Consider the following 24,061-nt stretch of genomic DNA (forward strand, 5'->3'; position numbering starts at 1 on the left):
CGCACAGGTGCAACCTTTGTGAATTATTTGTCTGTACACCGAAAAGTAGTTTGCTAGCACCTGGCTGCAAGCAAAAAGTTTGTTCAGGTAATAGCCTAGAAGGTCAAAGCTCTATACTTGGAGCTCTCAGCAGCAGAGGTAGTCGATCGAAGGGAATCGACAAACATGCCTTTCGAGAGAACGTACCATCTACAAGGTAACTAGAAAAACGGAATGAAGACAAGCAATCCTTAATATTTCTAATAAATAGTGGCACAGGTACTTATACATCACAATCTTTCAAGAATATTGGTGCACACATTTATTAAGGGTGCGTTGCTGAGCAGTGTCGCACGAATTTAAATATTTTTAATGACCGTATTCTACGCATAACAGCAAAAATATGACAAAAGCCGTACAGACATACCCCGTGATTTCGTGGCATTATATTTTTATCTTGTACGCAAACTAAGCTATCATCACGGCGGTAATACTGATGATTATGCGTATCATTACCACGATGAAAGTCTCAAAATATATCTGAATTTGTTTTGAATCGTAAATTCAGATACCTGTGTAGTTTAAAATATTCGTGGTATATTTTGAGCATAACGGTTCCATCTCGTAGTGTAATTGATATTGAACTGTTTTGGAAGCTGCATATACTATGTGGTTAGAAGTTTGTTGATGAAAAAATATGAACACAGACATCACTTGCCCATGAACTAAATTTTGCAGTGGTCATGCAATTACTTCCGCTCCAAACTTGCTTCATACACCTCACCCCGCGTTCGTTATTTGAAGAGCAAACACATGTGCGCGATAAAGATCCTTTGAGCACGCTGACGCAGCGGTGTGCATACTTTGGGGCGTTGGGATCCTTTCCCGCTATTTGCGATATTTTCGGCAGCTTTTACCGCCAATGTGACGACATTAGGGAAACGGAGGGATATTACGCATCTTATGTTGCGATGACGCGTATGAGAAATCGGTGGGAGTATGCATCGGCTTCTGTTTGTATGCATGTCCAGGATTGTGTGACACGTATATACCAATTTCAATTCGGTAAGCGTTGGAGGAACAATTATGCAGGCCCCCAAGCCAAGCTATATTCATGTCGATCTGATTGCTTATCAGTTCAAACGTGCATGTCATGTAGTGCCTGTGTGATTTTTTTGGTAAGCGTAGCTGTGGATGTTTACGACAGCCATCCCACAGAAAGTTTACAACAGCCAACGCCAGTTAGTCTAAGTCTGTGGAATGAATGCGCCAACTCTAGAGCGCTATTTGCTTTACGAAACATGACGGGCACTACGTGCTGATTGATAGTTGATGAACATCGCCAGTTCGCCAGGGGGTTGACATTTGGTGACATGGCACGACGAAAACAATGGACAACAATGCACCCACATAAAAAGCAATGCACCACCGAGCTCCTACAATGAGCACAACTGACTTTGTCATTTTGTTGTCAAATACAGGAGTAATCTTTAGTTTGACTTTTGCATGGAGTAGCGTCGTTAACTGGAAATATAACTATTGCTTATATCATTTTCGTATTTGGCGGGCCCCCGCAGGGGCACCGGCTTCGGTCGGTGTAAGGGACTAGCGCCCCCTCGGGTCCCAGCTCCGGTAACGGGTGGACAGCGCAAGCTGTTCCTCTCAGGGCGTAGCGACCCTGCCGATACGTAAGCTCCTGCTCCTTGTCCCGCCCGCTCCTTTCCCATTACCCGCTTTCCCGCAGCCGGGCTTATCACCACTCCTCATCCTCGTTCTATCGGGGTCGCTGTGCCCCCTCGTCCGCGTCCCCGGGTTGATCGGATCCTGGTGGCCGAGGGGCGCGTCGTGCGGGTTAGTCACGGCCCGTCCCAACACTCCACTTTGGCCAGGATATCCGAGGGCGCGGGGGCCCGTGGGGCCCCTCACGGGTTTAGCAGCTTGCCGCCCGCGTTGCGGTTGGGTGCTCCTTGCGGGTCTCCGTTTGGGGCGCCCGGCCGCGCACAGCGGCTTAAGGGGTCAAGGGACGGCGGTGCAGAACCACGGTCAGGACGGGGAGGGGTCCCCCGGCTACACCTGGCCGTGTGGGAGGCGTCGTTCGCCCCATATAGCACCGGGGTAGCCCCGGCGGTGACCACCTCCCGAGGCAGTGTTGGGCCGTCGCCCAGTTGGGCTGCGAGGTGGGTGAGGAGCCCGGTGTCGAAATGAAAACCACCTTTTATGGCTTCTTCTCACCTTAAAAGCACCCGCCCTCCGAAAGAGGGATGGACCTCGATAACCCCAGGGCGCAGAGAAGAATCTGCGCCCCCCGGTTCACGGATCCTGATCTTCGGTAGTGAAGAGATTAAGCTGGCTTCCCTTTCACCGTTTCAGAGACGGAACGGCTGCGACAGGTTTGGGAAAATCATCAGGTGCGACAAGCTCAGGGATGGAAAAATAGAAGTAGAGTTCGCTAGTGGTCTGGAGGCGAGTAGGGCCATGGTTGCTAAGGAATTTACGTATAGTGTTCGGGATGAGACTGGTAAGCATGAAAAGGCCGTGTCAATATCAGCAATACCACATAAGACCAAAAATTCATCCGGGGGCGTAGTCAATTATTTTGATTCTCGGGACGTCGCCGAGGATGAGATAGTCTAAGAACTCTCAGAGTTTGGCGTGACGAGCGCTCGCAGGATTCTCGTCAGACGGGGAGGAGAGGTGTTGCCCACCAACAACCTCATTCTGACGTTTAGTTCCACTGATTTGCCGTCCGCGATACGTGTGGGCTACGCTCGAGTGAAGGTTCGCCCTTATATGCCTAACCCCATGCGGTGTTACCAATGCCAGCGATTTGGCCACACCAAGCTCCACTGTTGTAACCGCCCAGCATGTGGTGAATGTGCGTCATTCGAGCACACAAGTGAAGTTTGCACCTCTGCTCAACCCCACTGCATCAACTGCGGTAAGGACAAGTCCCACGCACGACGTAGGGCTGTACGTGCCCGGCCTGTGCAATAGAAGAGGAGGTTATATCGATTAAAACCTCTAAAAATGTCTCTTCCCGTGAAGCTCGTGAACTTTACGACAGCCACTCGAAAATATGGTATGCGTCCAAAGTGAAAACTTCGTTGCCACAAAGTAATGCCATCGGGCACATGACGGCAGTTCAGTTCGTGGGACTTCTGAGGTCGTTTGGCCTGTCGGTTGTTCCCTCGGTCCGAACGCCCGACTCCCAGTCGGCACTCCAAGCTCCCTCCCCGCCGATCGAGCAGTCGGCAGACGCCGGTCTGCTGGCCTCCTCGGTGCGCGCTGGATCACCAACGGGCGACGGTTGGACGACGGCTTGGCGTGGTCGGAGTCCCCGCACGCCGTCGGCCGTACCTTCGTCTGCGACTCAATCGGTCCTTTCGCTACAAACACCTCTTGCCAGTGCCTGTGAGGGTGTGGCAGAGACACTGGAGCGTCAGGAGGCTGACAGGCGCTCCCGCGAGGCGCGCCTGTCAGCTCGACCAAGCGAGCGCGCCTGACCGAGCTGGAGCGCGCTAAGGCGGCAGGCCGTCTGTCCGGGGCAGACGAAGAGCCCGTCCTCCGAAACAGCACTCCATCGCCACAGAGACCGGTGGAGGCCCCACTGGTCCCTCAAACCCCGGTAGGGGCCCACCGATGGGCCCTCCCCCGCCTCCACCCCGGACTGGGTACGCTGGCGTAAAGCGTGCCCCAGCCGGTCCCCATCTCCATGTGACGGAGGCAGCCCAAGGATTCGTCCTAGGGTGGGGCACGGCCCCCCGGAGTTAGCCTTAGCTCTCGGTCTGAGACGTCTGGGCATACAACTGGCGCAGCCAAGCCCTTTTAAGACGCGACTTGTTTTAGCTTTTTACACCTTACCGCTTTTTTAATGCGCCCTTTTGCAGGCGTTTTTACAGTGGAATTGTAGAGGAATAAGGGCGAATCCCCTCGATCTCCAGGCTGTCGTCAGCAGGGTCTCTCCTGCAGCCGTGGTGCTGCAAGAGACCAAGCTAGCGCCTGGACATTTCTGCTCTTTGAAAGGATATGCGATGTTTCGCAACGACGCGTTGACGGAGACCGTTGCTCACGGTGGTGTCCTCCTTTTAGTTCATCATAGCGTGCCAGCGAGGAGGTTAAACTTGTGGTCCACGCTTCAGGCTGTGGCCGTGCGGCTTTATCTCAATCACCGTCACATCACCGTTGGTTTGCTTTACCTTACACCAGGCATCGCCTTTCCGTTGGTGCACCTTAGATGCCTACTGGCTGAACTGCCTCCACCACTTCTTCTTGTAGGCGATTTTACGCGCATCACACCGCATGGGGGTGTGACGTCACCAATGCTCGAGGCAGGCTGTGTGAGGATTTTATCCACGGTGCTTCACTATGTATTTTCAACGCAGGAACCCGTACACATTTTACAATGCCGTCCGGTCAGACGTCCGCACTAGACTTAAGCCTCTCCAGTCCCCAGCTCGTCCAACACCTCGAGTGGAGTGTTGGAGATGACCCCATGGGCAGTGGCCACTTCCCAGTGTGGGTCCGGTTTAAGAGAGGTGGAGCGTTGAGTGTTAGACCATGACGCTGGAATTTTAAGAAAGCGGACTGGTGCGAATTTCAGACTCTGCTGGAAGAATCGTTAGTAACTGAGCCTGAGAGGACGCCACCCTCTATTGAGAATTTTGCTCACAGACTTTTAGAATGTGCCAACAGTTGTATCCCACGCACGTCTGGCGCTCCCCGACGCACTCCTGTTCCGTGGTGGACGGAGGAGTGTCGGGCGCCATCCGGGCGCGAAAACGTTTCGGGCTTTTGACGCCAGGAGCAGTGTAGAAAACCTGATAGCCTTTAAGAAAGCGAGAGCTTTTGCTCGGCGCACTGTAAGCGGGGCGAAGCGTGCTTCCTGGCGCGCGTACGCGAGCACTCTAAACCGGTTTGCGCCGACACCGCAGATTTGGGCCCGGATCAAGCGTATTTCGGGTCAGTTTTCACCCGTAGCTTTACCGGTGCTGTGTGTTAACGGCCAGGCTGTGACGCGCCCGTTGGATGTTGCGAATGAGGTTGCCCGGGCCCTAGCCCAACGCAGCGTATGTGGTAACACAAACCCACAGTTTGTGCGGCATAGAACGCGACGTTAGCAATCTGCAGTGGACTTTCGACAAGTGAATTGCATTCATATAATGACCCTTTCACGCTGGTGGAGTTGGAATCGGCGATCGCCAGGCTTCGCAGCGTGTCAGAAAGCCCGGACACTATGAACAACGATATGCTTCTGCATCAAGCATCTGCCGCGTCGCGTGCTTCGCGTTTTATTAGCGATCTTTAATTCGCTATAGACCAGAGGTGCATTCCCTACTTCTTGGCGAGAAGCTGCCGTCGTGCCTTTCGTGAAGCCGGGCAAAAGCTTCACGTCCAATCGACTTTGTCGCGGTAATTGTATAATGTTTTGAGATATGCAACAAGCAATGACATGAACTTCCATGTGGTGACAAGGGCACAGTCACCCCTATACGCGATGCAAATTGGGCCCAGATACGGCGTTCGTGTGCGGACTTAGTGAACTTATACCTGCCATCGGCTTAACGTTGGCATCGCACCCTTAAAATAACCATCGAACTGATGACGGGATCATGGCTTGCAAATATACATACATATATATATATATATATATATATATATATATATATATATATATATATATATATATATACCTACAGTGACTAACCTGCGGTGGAAGTAACACGTGTGATAGTGTGCCCCGGTGCTGACATGCTGTGACCGTAGGACATGTGACAGTGTGCCGCGGTGCTTATCTGCGGTGACCGTACCACGTGTGACAGCGCGCCGCGGTGCTGACCTGCTGTGACCGTAGGACATGTGACAGCGTGCCGCGGTGCTGACCCTGCCATGATGCGGTCGCAGGCGCTGAAGCCCAACGAGGTGGTCAGCGCCGCCAGTCCCAGCATATCGTTCTCGATGTTCCACCCCATCACGGTGAAGCTGCTGCTGACGGATCCAACCAACCACTACATCTTCACGCCGGCCTGTCACGTGTTCACACAGGTCCGTCAACTCACTGTCGGCTGGGCAGGGGGCCACCGGCCGGGCTCACTGTCGGCTGGGCAGGGGGCCACCGGCCGGGCTCACTGGCAGATGGGCAGGAGCCACCGGCCGGGCTCACTGTCAGCTGGGCAGGGGGCCATCGGCCGGGCTCACTGTCAGCTGGGCAGGGGGCCACCGGCCGGGCTCGCTGGCAGATGGGCAGGAGCCACCGGCCGGGCTCACTGTCAGCTGGGCAGGAGCCACCGGCCGGGCTCACTGTCAGCTGGGCAGGGGGCCATCGGCCGGGCTCGCTGGCAGCTAGGCAGGGGGCGATCGGCCGGGCTCGCTGGCAGCTGGGCAGGGAGCCACCGGCCGGGCCCCGCCACGGCTTAGCCGCCGGCGTTAGTGACGCACGGGGATGAAGTGTTTTGGTGCGCAGCTTGAGCTCTGAAGCGCGTTCTTTGAGCGTGCCCGTACTCTGCGCAGTTGTGAAAGGTTCTGTCCATAGACTGGTTTTGTATGTATTCGTGTTCTGAATTTATCTAGTTGCTGCTCTGTACGGTGCTTTCGCTGCTGGTGATGGCGAGCGCTCACGGTGACGCTGCCGAAAGTACTTAGAATCGAGTACTGTACAGTAATTCGCTGTCGCTACAGCTGTTAGAACTGCTGTTCACGAGCCGTTTATGCACTGCTGTTCAAACTTATGATATTCAAGTGCTTTCGAAATAAACCGCAATTTGGTTGTACTACTAATGTGCGTGTGCTTTTTGCTTGTAAAGGTGAGCTGTGCTTTTTGCTTGTAAAGGTGAGCTTAAAGATAAGCCAACTTCTTGTCATTTATATCTGCCAATGGCATTGTTAACGTCGCTCGTCACTACCATTTTTGTAAGTGCAAGATTGACTACGTGTCCTCCACTATGTTCCATCATTTTTCACTTATGGTCTTCACAAATCCTGTTTACTCACTCACTCTGATTTTACTCCCGTAGAACACGTCCCGCGCACTTATCGTGATATTCTGCTGGCTTGGTGCTTTCCACCATTGGATTGTCACAGTTACGATCTCTCCTTTCTTGTGGCCATCGGACACTGTTCACCTGACCTGGCCTGGTGCTGTTGGCAGGTGACACCTTCCCTCCCGCCCCTGCGTCGGTTCACGTGACCAAACCTGGTGGTCCAGCGGGCGCGATCTCTGCCCCCCCCCCCCCCCCGTCCTCCATCTGCGGTAGCATGACCTAACGTGGTGACCCGGTGTCTGTCGCCTGTCTCCAGCCTTGACTTGCCTGACCCGACGCGGTGCCACCGACAGGTGACTCGCTTCACCGAGGTATGTTCGTGGGTGACGCCCAACATGATCAGCGTGCTGCGGTTAGTGGTGGTGCTGCCGGCGATGCGCCTCCTCCTCTCCGAGTCAGCCGCGCTCCGGCAGGCGGGCATCCTCGTCGTGCTCCTTGGCGAGTGGATGGACGCGCTGGACGGCTTCGTGGCGCGTCTGCGCTCCTCCAGCCAGGCGGTGACCTCGGAAGTCGGTACGCTCGGCTATTACATGGACGGCGTGTGCGACGGCATCAGCTGCGCCATGCTGATGCTGACGTGCCTGGCGTACTTGCGCCGCCACCCTCCGCGCCAGAGTGACCTCTCCCTTCAGCTGCCCGTCATCTGCTCCAAGGTACGGACAGCTCGCGGCTCGCGCCAGGGCGCCGCGGCCGATGGCTGGCCGGCGTCCGCTGCGAGGTGCCCACAGTTCGCGGACTAGTAGTAGCCGATTTTTGTTGTGATCTGCCGGAATGAATTCCTTCCTTGTCTTTTAATGGAGAGGTCTGTACATGGCTCTGGCTTGCCTGTGCTCCTTATATGTAAGCGCGCGTGGTGTACAGTATCCTGTAACATCCATGGGGTGTTAACTGCTTATACTTAACTGGTGGCATCAGTGCATACGTTTATGACCCGAAAATTCCAACTCCTGCACATAGTTTACGTATGTATCTGCTCACCTGTATGCGTGAACTGATGGCATTGTATCGTATTTTAGCCTTCCCATTGGCGAACTCACAGTTCAATGCAAGATGTGTGCTGGCTCCGACCAGTTCGGTCGCTTATAGGTGCCTGCCTGGCGGCTTATCCTGATGAGCATCTGCCACCACCCCACCCAGCCCTTCCCCCTGTCCTCGTTACAAAGTCCGGTTCCAGGGACGGCATTTTTGGCCCGCCTTTGTTGTTTCGTTCCTGTTCGCTATGCCTATGCGACACCGTCCCGCGATTGCCTGGCTGAGATCGAGTACTTGGTGTGTCATGGCATTGGATTCGGCCTCCTGAGCAAGGGAGAGTAGTTCGCTTGACCCGTCGCTCAATACCGAAGACTATATGTTGGTGCTTTGCGTTCATCTGATAACTAGGCTGATAGTGTCAGCCTGCCTCAGGGCGGTCATGTAGCGTTGCATGCCACATACAAGATCCCTGCGTGATCCTGTCTGGCCAAAATATCGTGAGGAAACAATATGTTGCTTTGAAATGGCATTGTGCGGTAGGTCCATTGTAAGAGCACCAGGCTAGGTGCGGCATGTACCCTAAACGGAATACCCCCAAGTAAACCATCCCAAAGATGTCCTTTGAACGCGCCGCTCTACCCGACCCCTCACAGCTCGCTGCCCCGCTCTGCCCCTCACAGCTCGCTGCCCCGCTCTGCCCCTAACAGCTCGCTGCCCCGCTCTGCCCCTCACAGCTCGCTGCTCCGCTCCGCCCCTCACAGCTCGCTGCCCCGCTCCGCCCCTCACAGCTCGCTGCTCCGCTCCGCCCCTCACAGCTCGCTGCCCCGCTCTGCCCCTCACAGCTCGCTGCCCCGCTCTGCCCCTCACAGCTCGCTGCCCCGCTCCGCCCCTCACAGCTCGCTGCTCCGCTCCGCCCCTCACAGCTCGCTGCCCCGCTCCGCCCCTCACAGCTCGCTGCTCCGCTCCGCCCCTCACAGCTCGCTGCCCCGCTCTGCCCCTCACAGCTCGCTGCTCCGCTCCGCCCCTCACAGCTCGCTGCTCCGCTCTGCCCCTCACAGCTCGCTGCTCCGCTCTGCCCTTCACAGCTCGCTGTTCCGCTCTGCCCCTCACAGCTCGCTGCTCCGCTCCGCCCCTCACAGCTCGCTGCTCCGCTCTGCCCCTCACAGCTCGCTGCTCCGCTCTGCCCCTCACAGCTCGCTGCTCCGCTCTGCCCTTCACAGCTCGCTGCTCCGCTCTGCCCCTCACAGCTCGCTGCTCCGCTCTGCCCCTCACAGCTCGCTGCCCCGCTCTGCCCCTCACAGCTTGCTGCTCCGCTCTGTCCTTCACAGCTCGCTGCCCCGCTCTGCCCTTCACAGCTCGCTGCTCCGCTCTGCCCCTCACAGTTCGCTGCTCCGCACTGCCCTTCACAGCTGGCTGCCCCGCTCTGCCCCTCACAGCTCGCTGCCCCGCCCTGCCCCTCACAGCTCGCTGCCCCGCTCTGCCCCTCACAGCTTGCTGCCCCGCTCTCCGTGCAGGTGGAGCCGCGCCCATCGGAGTCCAAAGAGGCTCTTTTGGGCGGCGGCGGCGGCGGCGGCTCCTCGACTGGGCCCCGGCTGCCGGTACCGCCCCGCCTTCTGCTGATCAACATACTGCTCTTCTCCGGCCAGCTGCTGTTGACGTCTGTCGGCTGGAACCACGCCGTCACCGGCTACCAGCGCGAGCTGCAGAACGCCGACGGCTCGCACACGGTGAGTGCCGCTGCCGCCGCCGCAGGCCGGTAGGACGCGGTGCGGCGATGACGGCGGGCCGCGGGAGCCCTGACTGAAACGGCCGCCGGTAGCCCGACCTGTGCGAGGCTAAGCCGAGCAGCCGACCCGCAAGGCTGCGGTCCACGGCGCCGGCGGCCGGCGCCGAGTCACCGTTGGTGGTGTTTGGGCTGGCCTGGTGGTGTTTGTCCGGCGATAGGGCTCTTGGTCCGCATCCCGTCCTGTGAAAACCTGTACCATTGTCAGTGCCCGCCGCGCTTCGAGGGCTTGCGCCCGGTGTCTGTGTATGTAGGCTGATGCTGTCACGAAGCTGGTTCCACATGTGTGCATTGGGAGGGGGGGGGGGGGGCAGCTGTCAAGGTTTTAGTGGATAGGATTACGTGGCAAGAGGACAACCTTACCCATCCCTTTAATAATGCAACTCCATTTAACTTGTTCATTCAGGGTTTTCGCGTGCACTGTTCAGGATAGCATGCTCTAATGGTGAGCCTGGTAGTTTAGTGATACTTGATACATGTCCTAGACTTAACGTATTTGGGTGTAAAACAACGCCCTGTGAGGAATGATTTATCGTTCCTTTTCACCCATTTCTGTGAATTTGTCACTCCCTCCTCATATTGTCCACCGCATACACTGACCCTGTATTCTCCTTCCACAGATGTTCCTTTGCTTCTATCCAAGTCCAAAGTCATTTCAAGCCACATAGGATAAACCACCTGGACTCCTATGGGCGTGCCCTGCCTCACCCACACCTGACGTGTGCGTCAATCATCATTTTGCGCCAATCATCGAATCAGTATTCGAACCGGGACTTCCACAACCTGCCTGCGTATGGCCCCATGGTACACCTGAACGATAGAAGCCAACCATAGGGGAATGTTTTGGGATAGTTGTTAATGATCAATGTCAACAGTTGACATGTACCTAGCCGGACAAGGGATCCCGAGTTGGCTCAGGCTACGCCGCATATACAAGGTACGCTCAGAGCACACCATCGACGCCCAGCCACGATGCAGGGCTCGTTGTGGTGATGCAAAGAGAAGCAAGACTTTGTACCCAAACTTACGATGAACAGAAGCGTCCGACAAGATGCATATGAGCTGCGTGCCATGTGGCCTAGTGCCAGATGGCCATGCGGCCTAGTCCCAGATGTTGCGCTTTTGTGTGCACTGCCTTGGAGGCCGAGAGTCCCAGCCGCGCGGGATCATCAGAGTTGGTTTGTGTATAAAAGCAATCACATAGCACGCGGTGGTCCATCTGTGTGCCAAATGTAAGGTGTTTTTGCATCCCGATTTTTTGCAGCCCGCAAGCACTACACCAAGCCTGGTGTATAATTTTACTCCCTACCATTTTTTCCAAAGAGTATTGACTACTAAGTTGCGCTTCTCCTAAAATATAGGAGTGAAAATTCAACGAATGCCTTCTAAAATAGATTAATAAATATCTATCGCTTGTAATGGTTTACTCGTTTTGTTTTCCCCTTGTTTAAGTTAGAAGTGATACAGTTTACTTCAAAATTACCTCCGCTGACAGGCATGGTCCGGTTTTCACCTGCTATAAGTCAGCGGCCCAATTGGCAACAGGTATGCTATTTTTGACCGGCCTACGCCACGCCGTTTAGAAGTTATTTGGAAAACTTCGGGGCGAGGGAGCAAACTGGCCCCACACGAGCACGTGGTACGTCACGTGTCATGTGCTGTGCAAAGCTCAGCTCCTGACGCGGTTTCTGCATGCGTGGATGCACTGCGCGAGAAAAGAGTACGAACGTAAGAGTTTGTAGTAGGCTTAATCATTGCACTGCCAGTGTCGTACTTACGCCACGCGTCTGGGAAACCAGGGGTTTCGAACCGGGCTCTATTCCCCGTAGTGCACGCCCTTCCCGCCAGAGTGAGAGGCAGGCGGCCCCATATCGCCTCAGCAGCTGAGTACGTCCTGAAGCCCCAATGCCATCATCAACAAGTAGACATGATCAGTGTTGATGCAGTACGTTTTTCATCCTTGTCTTGAACACTTTGTTTTCATACGGGGTTTCTGCAAAAAAAGGACGGATTTTCTCGTAGAATAGTGATCTCCATAGCAAGACTACAACACGTCCTGCAAACTTTTCTGGAAATTATGTCAATGCTATTTTGTCCCAAGTCTAAACCGTTCTCGGGAGACCACGTTCCGTGCGCAGTAGACGAGAAAGTGAAGATGCTGAGATTGTACTTGGGAGCAAATAAGTCGTCACGACCCGAAGGAAAACCAGCATTGTAAAACACCCACAAAGAAGCTTGAGCAGCTTAAAACACGAAAGGCGTCATCATGGCACGTTATGCATATGCGGCATTTGCGGATGTGACCGCAAAAGCCAGTCTACCAATTCGACTTTTAAAGTCAGCCCAAGGACACGAGCCAAAAGAACCCTGACCTAAGTGGCAAAAACAAGGAAGGTCTTGCAGCCGAGTCCGCCAATCTGTCGATTGGCCGGGGCTGGAACTTGCTGCAGCGAGACCATCGTGTCGTGGTCGGGAGACACAAGTGTGGATGTATACGAGCCAGAGGGACGAAGTTATGGGGTTGGCGAGCATTACAGTAAGTATTTCTGTGTGAAAAAAATACAGATGCTGGGACAACGTTTGTTAAGGATGAATGAATCTTAACATGTCGCGATACTGGCCGTTGGGCGGGTGGCACAACCTACTTTCCCGGTCGTCAATTTTTCCGACTGTTTTTTTATTGTATTCCCCTTGGACGATAAGTCATAGTTTCATCGGCTGAAAATGCAACTATGCCGATCGACCCTTTCACTGAGGGATATGAATTTTGAAGAAAAAAGTACTCCATTCTTTCATATTGTGTGCTTGGGCATGTAATAGAGCATAGGTGTGGGAACAGGGTGGGGGAGAGGGGGGTGATTCCTTGGTTGCCATGGCGTCCCTTCTTTCCGAGAATGGGGAGCATTAATCCTATGGTGACATATGGAAAGATTCGACGTCAAAATCGATACTGGCGCCGTGACTTTTGAGGTGCTCCTCTGCCTGTGCATCGGAGTCGATTTGCGGTTAGGTCGCTGACAGGGCACAGTTCTTGCAAAATGGGTGTTGTAAGGGGGATCTGGGAGGTGTAATCAGGAGCGGATCCAGGATATCGTCAAGACGGAAACCCGTCTTACTTTACACAGCCCAATAAAGCACAGGCGTGCTACGCATGCATACACGTAGAGCTCGCCCATTTTTTGCAGATTAGTTTAAATGCTGTGGTTTTGAGGTTAAGTGTTTCGGATTAACAGGCGAAATAAACTTGACTGGGCTGCTAACAGCATCAAAACCAAGCATGGACTTGGTTCCTAGGCCATGTATTTACCGCTAGCCGGCTGGGCGATGTAATCAGCTGATGGCTGATGACTAATGCAGAAGTTTTCCTTTGTTATTGAGGAGTGCATCGTATCATAATATTCAAAATATGTTAAGAACATGATGCACTAGTATAGTAAGTGCCACATACTCAATGGCCAATGGAAATGACACATACGACGTCGGCGGCATGTAGAATTACGTTCGGCAATCGCGCGTGAAAATTCTTCGCGCATATTCGACCGTCGCTATAAGACGAAGGCGCCAAGGCTAAAGGACGGAACATGAGCGATCATGGGTGCCGCAGGAGGCCGACAAAGTGGCTCTCGTCAACGATCATAGGGCCTTCAGAGCGGGCAAAAAGAATGTAAGACCAACGTGGTGGCCCCTAAACGATCGGTAGTGCCCCGGCGGACTGACGTATAAGGTCTCGGCCACAGCACAGGGCCCTTCGAGCAAGGGGAATTACCCGAGGGGATGAATTCATACCCATGTGCGATCAAGAGTTCACGGGCACGTTAACAACACGAGCCTCGATAGGAGTGAAGAGTCCTCGGCAAATAAGGCCAAGGGAGAGAGCCCTTGATCAAAGTAGAGCGCCCCTGAGCATCGAGTGTCTCCGTGCATTATCTTTTAAGAGCCCTAGCAACAACACAAGGCCCTCCAAGTAAATGGAAATAGTCCAAGATGTATATTAAGGGCCCTGAGCAACTGAGTGCACCCTGACATATGGGACCCCGGAAAAAGTGTAGAGCCTTTTGGGGGACTGGGAAGAACCCGTGGAGGAAAACCTGATCGATCAACAGTGCTCGGGCATGGAGGTAGATAGCGTCCCAACAGCGCATTGGGCCCGACGGGAACACGTAGAGATCAAGAATAACGTGGAAAGCTTCTTGGCGATCGGATTGACCTGGCAAGTGGACATATAGGGCCAGGTAACCAACAGCGTAATGCCTCTAGACAGCGAAATGAGCCCCAAAATTTCCCCAAGCAACACTTTCTCAGTCAGGGAAGAATGAACTTCGTTTACTTATGAACTCTTTGCTTTTGCAAACAATGGTTCTTGGTCGTCTGAAGCCCCAGAGGCATCCAATTTTGTAGTGTTCTTTGTTGTAAGAAGACTGCGTCCGCCCGTCCGGTTATGGCCCCTTCGGAGCCTTTAGGTACCCTCGGCATGGTCCAGGGGGGATGGTCCCCTGCCTCCACTTCCCCCGCTCAGCATCCGCCACCGGCCCGAGCAACTGAATAGATGGACCTGCCAAGGACATCAGGCCCTCCATTCAAATAATAAATACTCACGACACAATTTATAGAGCTCTGAGCGATCGGGTACGCCCGAGCAGGTTAACGTATACGACCCCCGTCAAGAGCGTGGCGCCTTCCATTTAAATAGGAGGTACCCGAAACCCAGTGTAGAGGGCCCCCGAATAATCGAGTGTGCCCGGGTAGGTTGACAGATAGGGCCACTGAGAAAGCGGAGGGCCCTCCATTTGAGAAGGGAGTACGCGAAATAAGATGTAGAGGTTCCCCACGATCAAATAGGCCCAATCATCTTATCAGAAGGGGCCCCGACAGGAACGAAATGTCCTCCATTCAAATAAGAAGTACCCAAAACCCGGTGTGGAGGGCCCCCGAAAGGTATACCAAAGGTATACCTTTCGGGGGGCCCCGAAAGGTATAGGAGGGCCCCCGAAAGGTATACAAAAGGAAAGGTGTACCCTAACAGGTTATCAGATGACCCGGATGGGAGCAGAGGGCCCTGAATTCAAACACCAAGAAGCAATGTACAGCCCCCCCCCCCCCCGAGCAATCCAGTGGGGCCGAGGAGGCGAACAGAGGAGACCCCCGACAAGTGCGTAGAACCGCATTCAAATAGCACGTGCCCGAGGTTCAATGTAGGGGGCCCCGGGCGATCGAATATGCCTGAGCATGTTATTAGATAGGCCCCCGACGAGAGCATAGCCCCCCCCTCCCCCCCCCCCATTCAGTGCGAATGAAGAAGGCTGTTAGATACGGTTTCGCGTGATCAGATTGGCTTCCTATGAATTTACCATGTTCCTGTCCTAGGCTCGGTTAACACAAGGTGTGCACCTCCTCGAAATAGTGCGTTTCGTTTGTGACTTAACCTCCACATAATCCTTGTGTCTATGGAACTGTGTTTTGTGCTTTTTGTTCCCGTTGATGTACTTCGTAAAGTGGTGTTTGCTGTCAATGTAAGATAAGTGTATTACGCTTAGTCATCCGCTTGCATCTCAGGCTTGTGGCAATACAGCTGTATCTGTCTCAAAGGCCCGGACAGTCTAATTGTGAGTAAGTCAGCGTGTGCGTAATTGCCACCGTGATACAAATTTGTATATCTCTAATTGGGAGGGTCAGGCATGCGATGTGTCACGCGGCACTAACACGCCCGTCCTGGTCTGAGAGACACGCACGGCATGCGCCGACGCTTCATGCGGTCTGTTGGGACGCCCCATTCATAGAGTTCAGGCCTGTTTCACAGTGTTATTCATATTGATATGTTTTTCAGGCGTATGCTCGAGTAATGACCGTGCCTCCCCGATCCACATGGAGACGGCAGTAAATGACTCCAGTTGTATAAGCTGTCGCGTGTCGTCCGAGCCAGAGGCCTCGTGCGCTGGCGCCTGAGGCCCTGGCCAGCTGTGTGTGCGGGCCAGAGGCCTCGTGCGCTGGCGCCTGAGGCCCTGGCCAGCTGTGTGTGCGGGCCTGTACTCGGGTGAGCCCTCTGTTGTGCGGGCCTCTGACGCTGCCTCTGCCACCACACCAGGCCCGGCAGCTGACTGTGTTGAAGGCGTCTACCACCTGGATTCTAATGTGGTTCTGGCGGGTGGCCTGCTTCCACTCTATGCTGCACTGTTTCATAATCGCCGTCTTGTTCAACAAGATGTGGGTGAGTATGCCGGGCTGTGCCTCGGCGCTGACGGGCTAGTGCGGCTATTCTCTAGGAACGGTAGTCGCAGTGGTATAGGCCCACATGTCAATGTGTATGTTAAAACGTTTGGGTGGGCGGTCATGACTCTGGAGAGTTTCTCGTCATCGGATGTTTATTTGTCATGCGTGCATTATGAGATTGCATGTATGTTATTGTGGTATGTGGAATACACACCAAAATTTTAAATAACCGCTCATTTTCTTTTGTCTCTTTTAGGAATTTATCATTGCAGTGCGTTACATCGGTTATGTCGCGCTGCTGGCCCTGATCATCCTCAACGAAGTCCACCTACAGACCATCGTGCTATACTTCTAGTGACGTCGGCGGCCGCTGGGCGGCCTCGGCAGCTCCTAGTCGCCTGTCATGTCACGGCTGCTCTTGCGCCCGACACGCGCCGGTCCAGGGCTGTGCTGCCGTCCGGCTGGGGCGCAGCGGCCGGCTGGGAAGGGTTACATTGATGCTCCGAGCCGCTCGTTCCCCGCCATCCGGCGAACGGCGACCGGTAGCGGCCCGCGCCTGCCTCAACCTCGCCTGGACGGCTGATACACCGCGCCTGGCGCCGCCTGGATATCAGCGGTAGTCAAGGTCCGCCTCATGGCCGCATTCAGCCGTGTTTCGGTAGATGTCGTTCGAGCTTGTTTGCTCGAGTTGTTATCGAGGTGCAGGGTTTGAGGTGAGGGAACTGTTGAAATTTTGGGCTCCTGTTGATATGCAGGACTGCATCCAGTGCCAGATCTGACCGAGATTGTCGCGGTGCCGGAGGTGACTGCAGCCATGCGCGACTTGCGCTTGGACATGATGGCCCTTGTTTCAGTTTTGAAAAAACAATCTGGTTAATGTGCCAGCATTAATCTAAGGTGCAGATATGTTCCCGGCATTCCGTCTTTGTAGTTAAGCCGACAATCGAAACGCTTATCTGTCGTCTGTTTTTGTCTGATGCCCTGACGAACAAACTGGGATCGGCGTTAATAAGCGGCTTATGCACCAGGTGACTAATCCACCAAATGCGTGTATCTCGTCTATCGTGGTTCAAAATATCACAGATGTGCGTCCATCGAGACCCCAGCACGCCCGCGAGCTGGAAAGTTGATACCATGTAGCATCTGGTGCCGGAATGCGTTTATGCACGAGGGAAGCACTCCGCTATTTGTGGGTGCTGTACTACTGGAGTGTGCATGGCGTGCTGCTAGTGTGATATCTCCATCTATTGGAGGTTTGCTGTGATTTTATGCACATCTATGTTTCCTCAGTTCGTGTTGCTTTTGGCGGTGTTTTATTGGGGATGGAGCAATCACTGTTGTGATTTAATTTGTCTTCGGTTCGTAACGCAAGCTGCATCATGGAGAGCAAGCCAGAGTAGTCAACTGCATCATTCGTGCATGAGTGGGTGTAGGTTAGGCAGAGTTTGCAGGATTCACTCCTATTAAGATTGACTACGTTGGTGAGCGATGGTCGGTCGCGAGTTACTGGCGCGTGGTTGTGTAGTGAGAATACCCTATTTGTTCTCTCACGACTTGCCTTGTGTGCAGTGGCCTACGTTACTACCGTAGCGGTCCAACGGTCAGTGACAGCGCACGTGCCGTTTCGCCATCGTTATGCATTGCCGCAAAATCGGGGCTTATGACTGACGTCTTATTTCTGTTTGTTAGAATCGTGGCGTCCATTTGTTGCGTTTTAGGCAGATGGAACCGTAGTGGTGCGCGGCCATTCCAGTCCGTTTGTATTATGTATGTCACTAAAGTGAAAGACAGCCATAGATGGGGATGTTTGGAATTCATAGCGTAGACAACTGTCTAACTGCGATCAGCACAAAAAAAAAACACGCGCCCGCAGACTGTACCGCCTTGCAAATGCATTCGCGTGGTTTTTCGCATCATGTCCGCGATGCGACTGGGACACAGTGGCCTGCGCGCTGCCCCACGTCGTGCGGTGCGCGGCCGGACAGTAGGGACGGCGCCCGACGGCTCGCCAGTGTGGCGGTCGTGCCCCGGCCGAGTGTGCTGAACACTGCACGCCGTCGCCTTGAGTCGGAGTCTTCATTGGTCCGGCCTGTAACGTTTGGTAATTGAGAATACAACTGTTAGCGCATGAACACATCGTTTTGCAACCTCAGCAGCGACGGCGATGGGCCTGAGTCGGAGAGCTCGCGTCCATGTCCCAGTCCTGAGGTCCAGCGTCGAAGTGAATCTGTGTCTTGCGTTCATCATTGCTGTATGAATGGAGTCGGGAGACATCGGTTCTGCTTCAGATGAGCCCGAGTCTGAGTTCAAGGACCTTGATTCCGAGTCTGATTCAACTTAATTCGCGGCATGCGTCCGAACTGGTCAGTTCACACGGGCTTTAGTTTCAGAGCCACGGGTGTGAATCCCACCACCTCAGTTATCAGCCAGCAGTATGGGCATGGCATCTTGCGCCGCAATGCAAACAACGTGAAGTGAGAGAGCGACCGCCCTGCGATCGGTCCAGCAGGACTACACAACAAAATTCGACGAGAGGTGAGAGAGCGACCGCCCTGCGATCGGCCCAGCAGGACTACACAACAAAATTCGACGAGAGGTGAGAGAGCGACCGCCCTGCGATCGGTCCCGCAGGACTACACAACAAAATTCGACGAGAGGTGAGAGAGCGACCGCCCTGCGATCGGTCCAGCAGGTCTACACAACATTTGACAAGACATTAAACAAGGTATCGAGATTGGAGGAAAGGCTGAGCCACCAGGAACGCGAACTAGAAAACCCCAGGAAATTCACGTAGCAGCTAGGACATCTCGTGTCGGCGGAGCAGACACGACTATCTGAGAACGGGAGCCGGGCCAGGATGAGCAGGGAAGGAGGAACAAACAAAGACCAGGACGAAAGGGCGAAGAAGCGAGGTGGTCGACGAGGTCGTCCCGGGTCTGCAGAACGCGAGGGACGATGCGGGAGGCGAAGGAGGTGAGGTGGGTGTAGCGCGGTGCCTACGTAGCGCGGTGTCTGCAGATTTAGTTCGAACGACGACGCGAGAGGACTCGACAGAGGAGCGTGTGCGCCGGCGCGATGCGTCTCCCGCGCGCGTGGTGACGATTGCCCGCGGTGAACATAGTGGTGGCGTGCGATTGCCCGCGATGTACATAGCGACGGTGCGCGATTGTCTGCGGTGTATGGTGTTCGGACCCATGAGAGTCTGCGGTGTGCATAGGGAGGCTTTCCCGATGGAGGTGAGCGGAAAATGGGACCTAGAATAAGGTTCCCTGCCTGTTCTGCGAGACCAGGGAAGGTTACTCGCGGAGCGTCGTCCGGGACAGTGTTCGGAAGGAGACGCGGACGCCATCTGTCAGCCGACATAGGCAATGGCGACAGAGGGCAGCACCCGGTGGTGCGCGATGGCGGTGCGGGCACCCGCGACCTGCCGGCAGAGGGCAGTATTTTGCGATGTGGACGGACGGAGCGGTCCAGTGCTCGCGGCCCGCCGGCAAGTGAGCGGCCCGGCGTGGCTACGACAAGGACGAGGAGCCAGACGACCGTAGTCCTGTTTTTACGCAGATAGACGTTTGTGGGTAGCGCGGCTCAAGACACAGTTTCGCTCTTTTTCGGAGACGGCTGACTCGTTTTATTGTTTCCCACTTGACCCCAGGCGTGATTGCATAAAGAGGCATTGGTCATGGCGTGACCCAGGGCCCGTGGGGGCCGCCCGGGATGCTCGATTGTGCATGGCGGTAGCGGAGTCTATCCGTGGTGTCTTCGCCTTGGGAGAGGACAGGAGTCAGTCTACTCTCTTCCGACGTGGTGTACGCCGGGCCTTATGAGCGATTGGTGACGGGACGTTCGGGACGGATAGGGATCCCGCCATCAACGCTCATAGGGGAGGCGACGAGGAATCAGGTTGCCGGACAGGCCGGTCAGGCCGAGTCTCCAGAGCGCGCCAGCCGAGGAGATCGTAAGGCGTGGACGCAGGTCGCGCCGGGCGCTCGTCGTCTGCCGAGGGGCTCCACCGTCCCATAGAGCGCGCTGTCTACCCCCAGACCTCTGAAGGGCGCGCCGTGGGGCGGTGCCTTGCAAAGCCTGCTCCGGTGGGCGGGAGGTGACGGCGCAGAAGTGCCGGAAGCGACGCCTCCGTGCTGGACGAGGAGCTGCCTAAGGCGCATGCGCGGCAGCGGGAAGCTGCGAGCGGTGGGTGTGGCCGTGCGAATGGTGGACCGCCCACCGTGGATGGAACGCGAGGAACGTCGTCCAAACAGGGAGCCATCACCCTGGAAGTCAGGCGAGGGAACGAGTCGCCGTTCAGCTTCGGACACCCGGTGTCGGCCCAGCAGCTGCGTCGGTGCCAAGCTGGCAGATGAATGTGATACAATTTCAACAGGGCTTAAACGTGGCTTCATGGCAATATCGAAATGTGATAAATTAATAACGGGGACGCACGCCGACGAGCCAACTGTAATGCCAAGACGCAGGAAATGAGGGGGGGGGGGAGGGGTCCCACCCGTGTGCGAGCTAAGGATGAGTGGGATGATTTGGGCGCCAGCGGATGTGAATGCTTGGAGTGAGCGCAGTGGGGCGCCGAGTGCATGGAGTCTGCGTGGATTAGTCAAGGCCGGTTGGGGGGTTGGGCAGGGTCATTACCCGGCGGGCTCTTGCCAATATAATTCGCCAGTGCGTGGGACCCTCGCTAGTTGGGCGTACCAGTATGCATGCGGTTCCGTTTTGCTCCATTTAAACATTATCGCAAGCTAAAGGGTGGAGGTGGGGTACCGTGGTTAAGGGCACACAGCCATGGGCGGGTAGACAACCGTTCATGGTGCCTGACCGGACCCACCATCCCGCCAATGCCCCGGTCACCCGCTTCATCTTAGCTCTGTGGCTCACATGAGTGTGCGTTGATGTCGGGCGTACCGGAGCCACAACGTGCCAAGTCGTGCGCTAACATCCTCTGGCTCCTATGCTGACCACTGGGCTACTCATACAAGTTCGCTCTTGTGGGTAGACGTGACAGCGGCAGCCGGCGGCGCACGACATCCAGCGGCGGCCAGGCAGTCGCGCACGACGCCCACCGCAGAAAATCCCCCACAAAGCAAACTCAACCAGAGGTCGAACTTTAACGTGAGGACACAGTAACTCCCGAGAGTGAAGGAAAACTGCTTTTGTGATCAACTATCCGATGGTGTAGGGCCGGTGTGCCTGCATTCTTCGCAGCAACAGATATCATGGCATTAGTTGGATGATAGTGTGTAAATGAACGCTTCGTTTGTGTGCAGGATGTTGCAAGTTGCGGTAACAAAAGAGGCTTTCGGTAATACGCCGATTTCTGATTACGCTGCTGGGCATGGACGTCATTGCCATGTCTTGTCATATAGGATTGCGATGAGCTGCTGGCGACATTTTCGGTCGCAGAAATTTGGTTGGCGATACAAAACACATTTTTTACCACGTCTGGTTAGGTTTATCCTGCGCATCGCGCGCAAACCATGCAGACGCCGTCCTTGAGGCGTTCATAAACGATCGTGTCAGATCTCGGCGACTGGGAGCGAACAAAGACTGAGAGATGTAAAACAGCGCGAGCGAAGGTGCCGTCTTCAAAGGGTCGAGCGATGGTAGCGCGGTTTTCCCAGAGGTGCATCAGCTACTGACGTGAAAGCAGCGATGCTTTCTAACATGGTCAGAAAGAGCCGCCAACTAAAAAGTGGCAAAGTCTCTTGCCAGATGTGCGTACAACAAAGAAAGACTTGTTTAGTTTGGACGTGGATAGGAAGGGAGCAGACCTGGTCCACAAGTCAGACCAGGTCAGCCGGATGTGGCCAGGCAATGACGGCTGTGTCACGGTCCGGCACAACGATGGAACCAAAGCTGGAGTGCAGAAGAGTCTTGCCTTGGGAATTTGCGTAAGTGTGTAACTTTAAAAAGAGGGACTAAAAACACGCTAATCCTGAAAAGCATTGCCTTTGGGTGGGATCTTCGTAACTCCCGAGTTGCAAGACGCGAAACATGACAGTTTGATATTGTGCGGCGTGACGATCGCGTCAAAGTTTGATGTGCGGGCCTTCTCAGCAAGCGGGTTCCAAAAATCGATGAATTTGGCGTGAGATATAAGTATTTATGATTTGACATCAGCTGAAACTCCACATACATGTTTAGCTATTACGTGCCCTTAGTCTAAGAGATAAAACAACACGCAAAAAAGGAAAGTGATAAGGGATAAAAAAAAAACACATGAGCGCATGCACGCATTAACACTGAGGCAACCCAACCACACAAAAAGGACCTGGCAGCACGTTTAAAACTTGTTGAATTCAGTCGTCGAACATTCAAAGGCAACTCATTAATGAGAGACGCTGTTCGGTGTGCAAAGGGCTGCTGTCCTGTCGCCGTGCGCACCGCCGGGGGTGCAGGTTATGGTCCATACGGGTAGGTTGGTCACTGGGCCGCGCGTCAGTGTATGTTTGAATCAACCAGGCAAGCCCCAGGCTCACCTCGCCAACGGGCTTTGTGCGCAGCGATAACAGTTTGTTTTCACGCATCTGGCAAGGCCTGGCAAAGCTCAGGGTCTCACCGCGAGCGAGACACGTGGTCAAACTTTCGGAGCCCAATAACTACTCTGGTTGCGAAGAGTACTACGTTAAACGGTCTGGCCACGTTAACAGCAGATCCCTGGCCATAAACTGAAACGAAGTATCTCACGCGTGAGATGACTAGATACTGCACTATGGTCAGAAGCACTTGTTGATGGAGGCAATGTCTCGGGTGGCGGAGACCGATCAGGCTGCTCTTTTCAGCTCGTTTTCTCTATTAGCTCTTTTTACCTCTCTTTCCGCTAACAGAGGAGTTGAATGTGGTGATGTGGTGTTTGAGCACCGTGCTGCTTCGTTTGGTTGACAACATTCTTGCAAAGTTTACAGCCTTTTTATAATGATTTGGTAGTTGTGTCTTGACTTCAAGCATTTGCATGACTTCACTGACTTCACTGACTTCACTGACACACATGGGTACTTCACTGTTTGGGGTTGAGGTTTGGGGTTGAGACTTGGACAGAATGATCTCGACAGGAGTCCGCGGAGTGGTTCTTTCCCTGCCCCGTCTGCAATGCTCATTCCTCCCTATCTCATCACGTCAGGCCCTATCAAGCGAGGAGTTCGGGTTCATTCGGCTGAGGGCTAAAAGCGGATAACCAACGTCCTTCACGTCAATACAGGAGGCTCTCATTCTTGGTGTCTCCCAGGTTGGGTCTTTGCCCCTGAGGAGGGTCTGCTCTTCGCACAGGTATTTCCTGGCTGGGATCCTATGCCGCCTTCGCCGAGTACGCCATCTTTCGTAAAAGCCTTCACGAGCAACTTGTGACGACTACGCTGAATCTCACTTTCCACGAATTCTAGTGGGTATTTTTCCTGTTCAGCATACGCTCGAGTGGCCGGTTGGATACCCTTCGCTCGGATGGGGGTTAGTTTGACCCCCTGAGATCTGAGGAACTAAGAGAGCTAGGAACGCCAAATTCACAGGGTGTATTGACATGTACGTGAACTCATTTAGGTCAAAGCTTGAGGTCCCTAGGTCATGACCTTCGGGTCGAATAAGGTAAAACAATGTCAAATTCCAGGTTGGTCTACAAAGGGTCCGTAGAACATAGATAATTGCTCTAAGCAAAAGGTCGCATGCTCATTCAAGGCAAGTGACCTTGTTTGATCTTTTTAAGGTCATGGCGACGAAAATCATACAAGACTTCTTTAAGTTTTGCATTTGAATAAGCGACAAAGATTACGCTGTGCAGCATGTTCCTGAAAACAAAATGTTGACCTGGGTAATTTTAGATTAGTGACCTATTCTGACCTTTAAAAGTCCATGAAAGGTGTATAATCCGGTTTCTACGATCAGTAAATTCGAGATGGGCGCCAGAAAGTACCCAATGCAACAGACCCCAGAGTAATAAAACAGGTTGGTTTCGACCCTGGTCTGACCTTCATACCTGAGCCTAGGTCAATGCGTTTTGCGCATTCAATTGCTGGGTTGCCTAAGAAAGTACCTCATAGATGTATGGCTTCGTCTAACACTCCGTTGTGGGATCAGATTGAACGATTTT

General features: G+C 54.1%; 1 protein-coding gene across 1 annotated transcript in view; it reads left to right on the forward strand.

Moving 5' to 3' along the window:
* The window catches only part of LOC119089562 (ceramide phosphoethanolamine synthase), a 31,210-nt gene extending 13,110 nt beyond the window's left edge, over positions 1 to 18,100 (forward strand). The window contains exons 3-7 of the mRNA XM_037212310.1: positions 5,881 to 6,021; positions 7,310 to 7,669; positions 9,503 to 9,715; positions 15,854 to 15,976; positions 16,235 to 18,100. Coding sequence (XP_037068205.1) covers positions 5,881 to 6,021; positions 7,310 to 7,669; positions 9,503 to 9,715; positions 15,854 to 15,976; positions 16,235 to 16,333 — 936 coding nt within the window. The 3' untranslated portion in view covers positions 16,334 to 18,100. The remainder of the gene's footprint in view (positions 1 to 5,880; positions 6,022 to 7,309; positions 7,670 to 9,502; positions 9,716 to 15,853; positions 15,977 to 16,234) is intronic.
* The last annotated feature ends 5,961 nt before the right edge of the window (positions 18,101 to 24,061 follow it).

Source organism: Pollicipes pollicipes, unplaced genomic scaffold (assembly GCF_011947565.3).
Source record: "Pollicipes pollicipes isolate AB1234 unplaced genomic scaffold, Ppol_2.1 Scaffold_3087;HRSCAF=3621_pilon_pilon_pilon, whole genome shotgun sequence".
In the NCBI taxonomy this organism is placed as follows: Eukaryota; Metazoa; Arthropoda; class Thecostraca; order Pollicipedomorpha; family Pollicipedidae; genus Pollicipes; species Pollicipes pollicipes.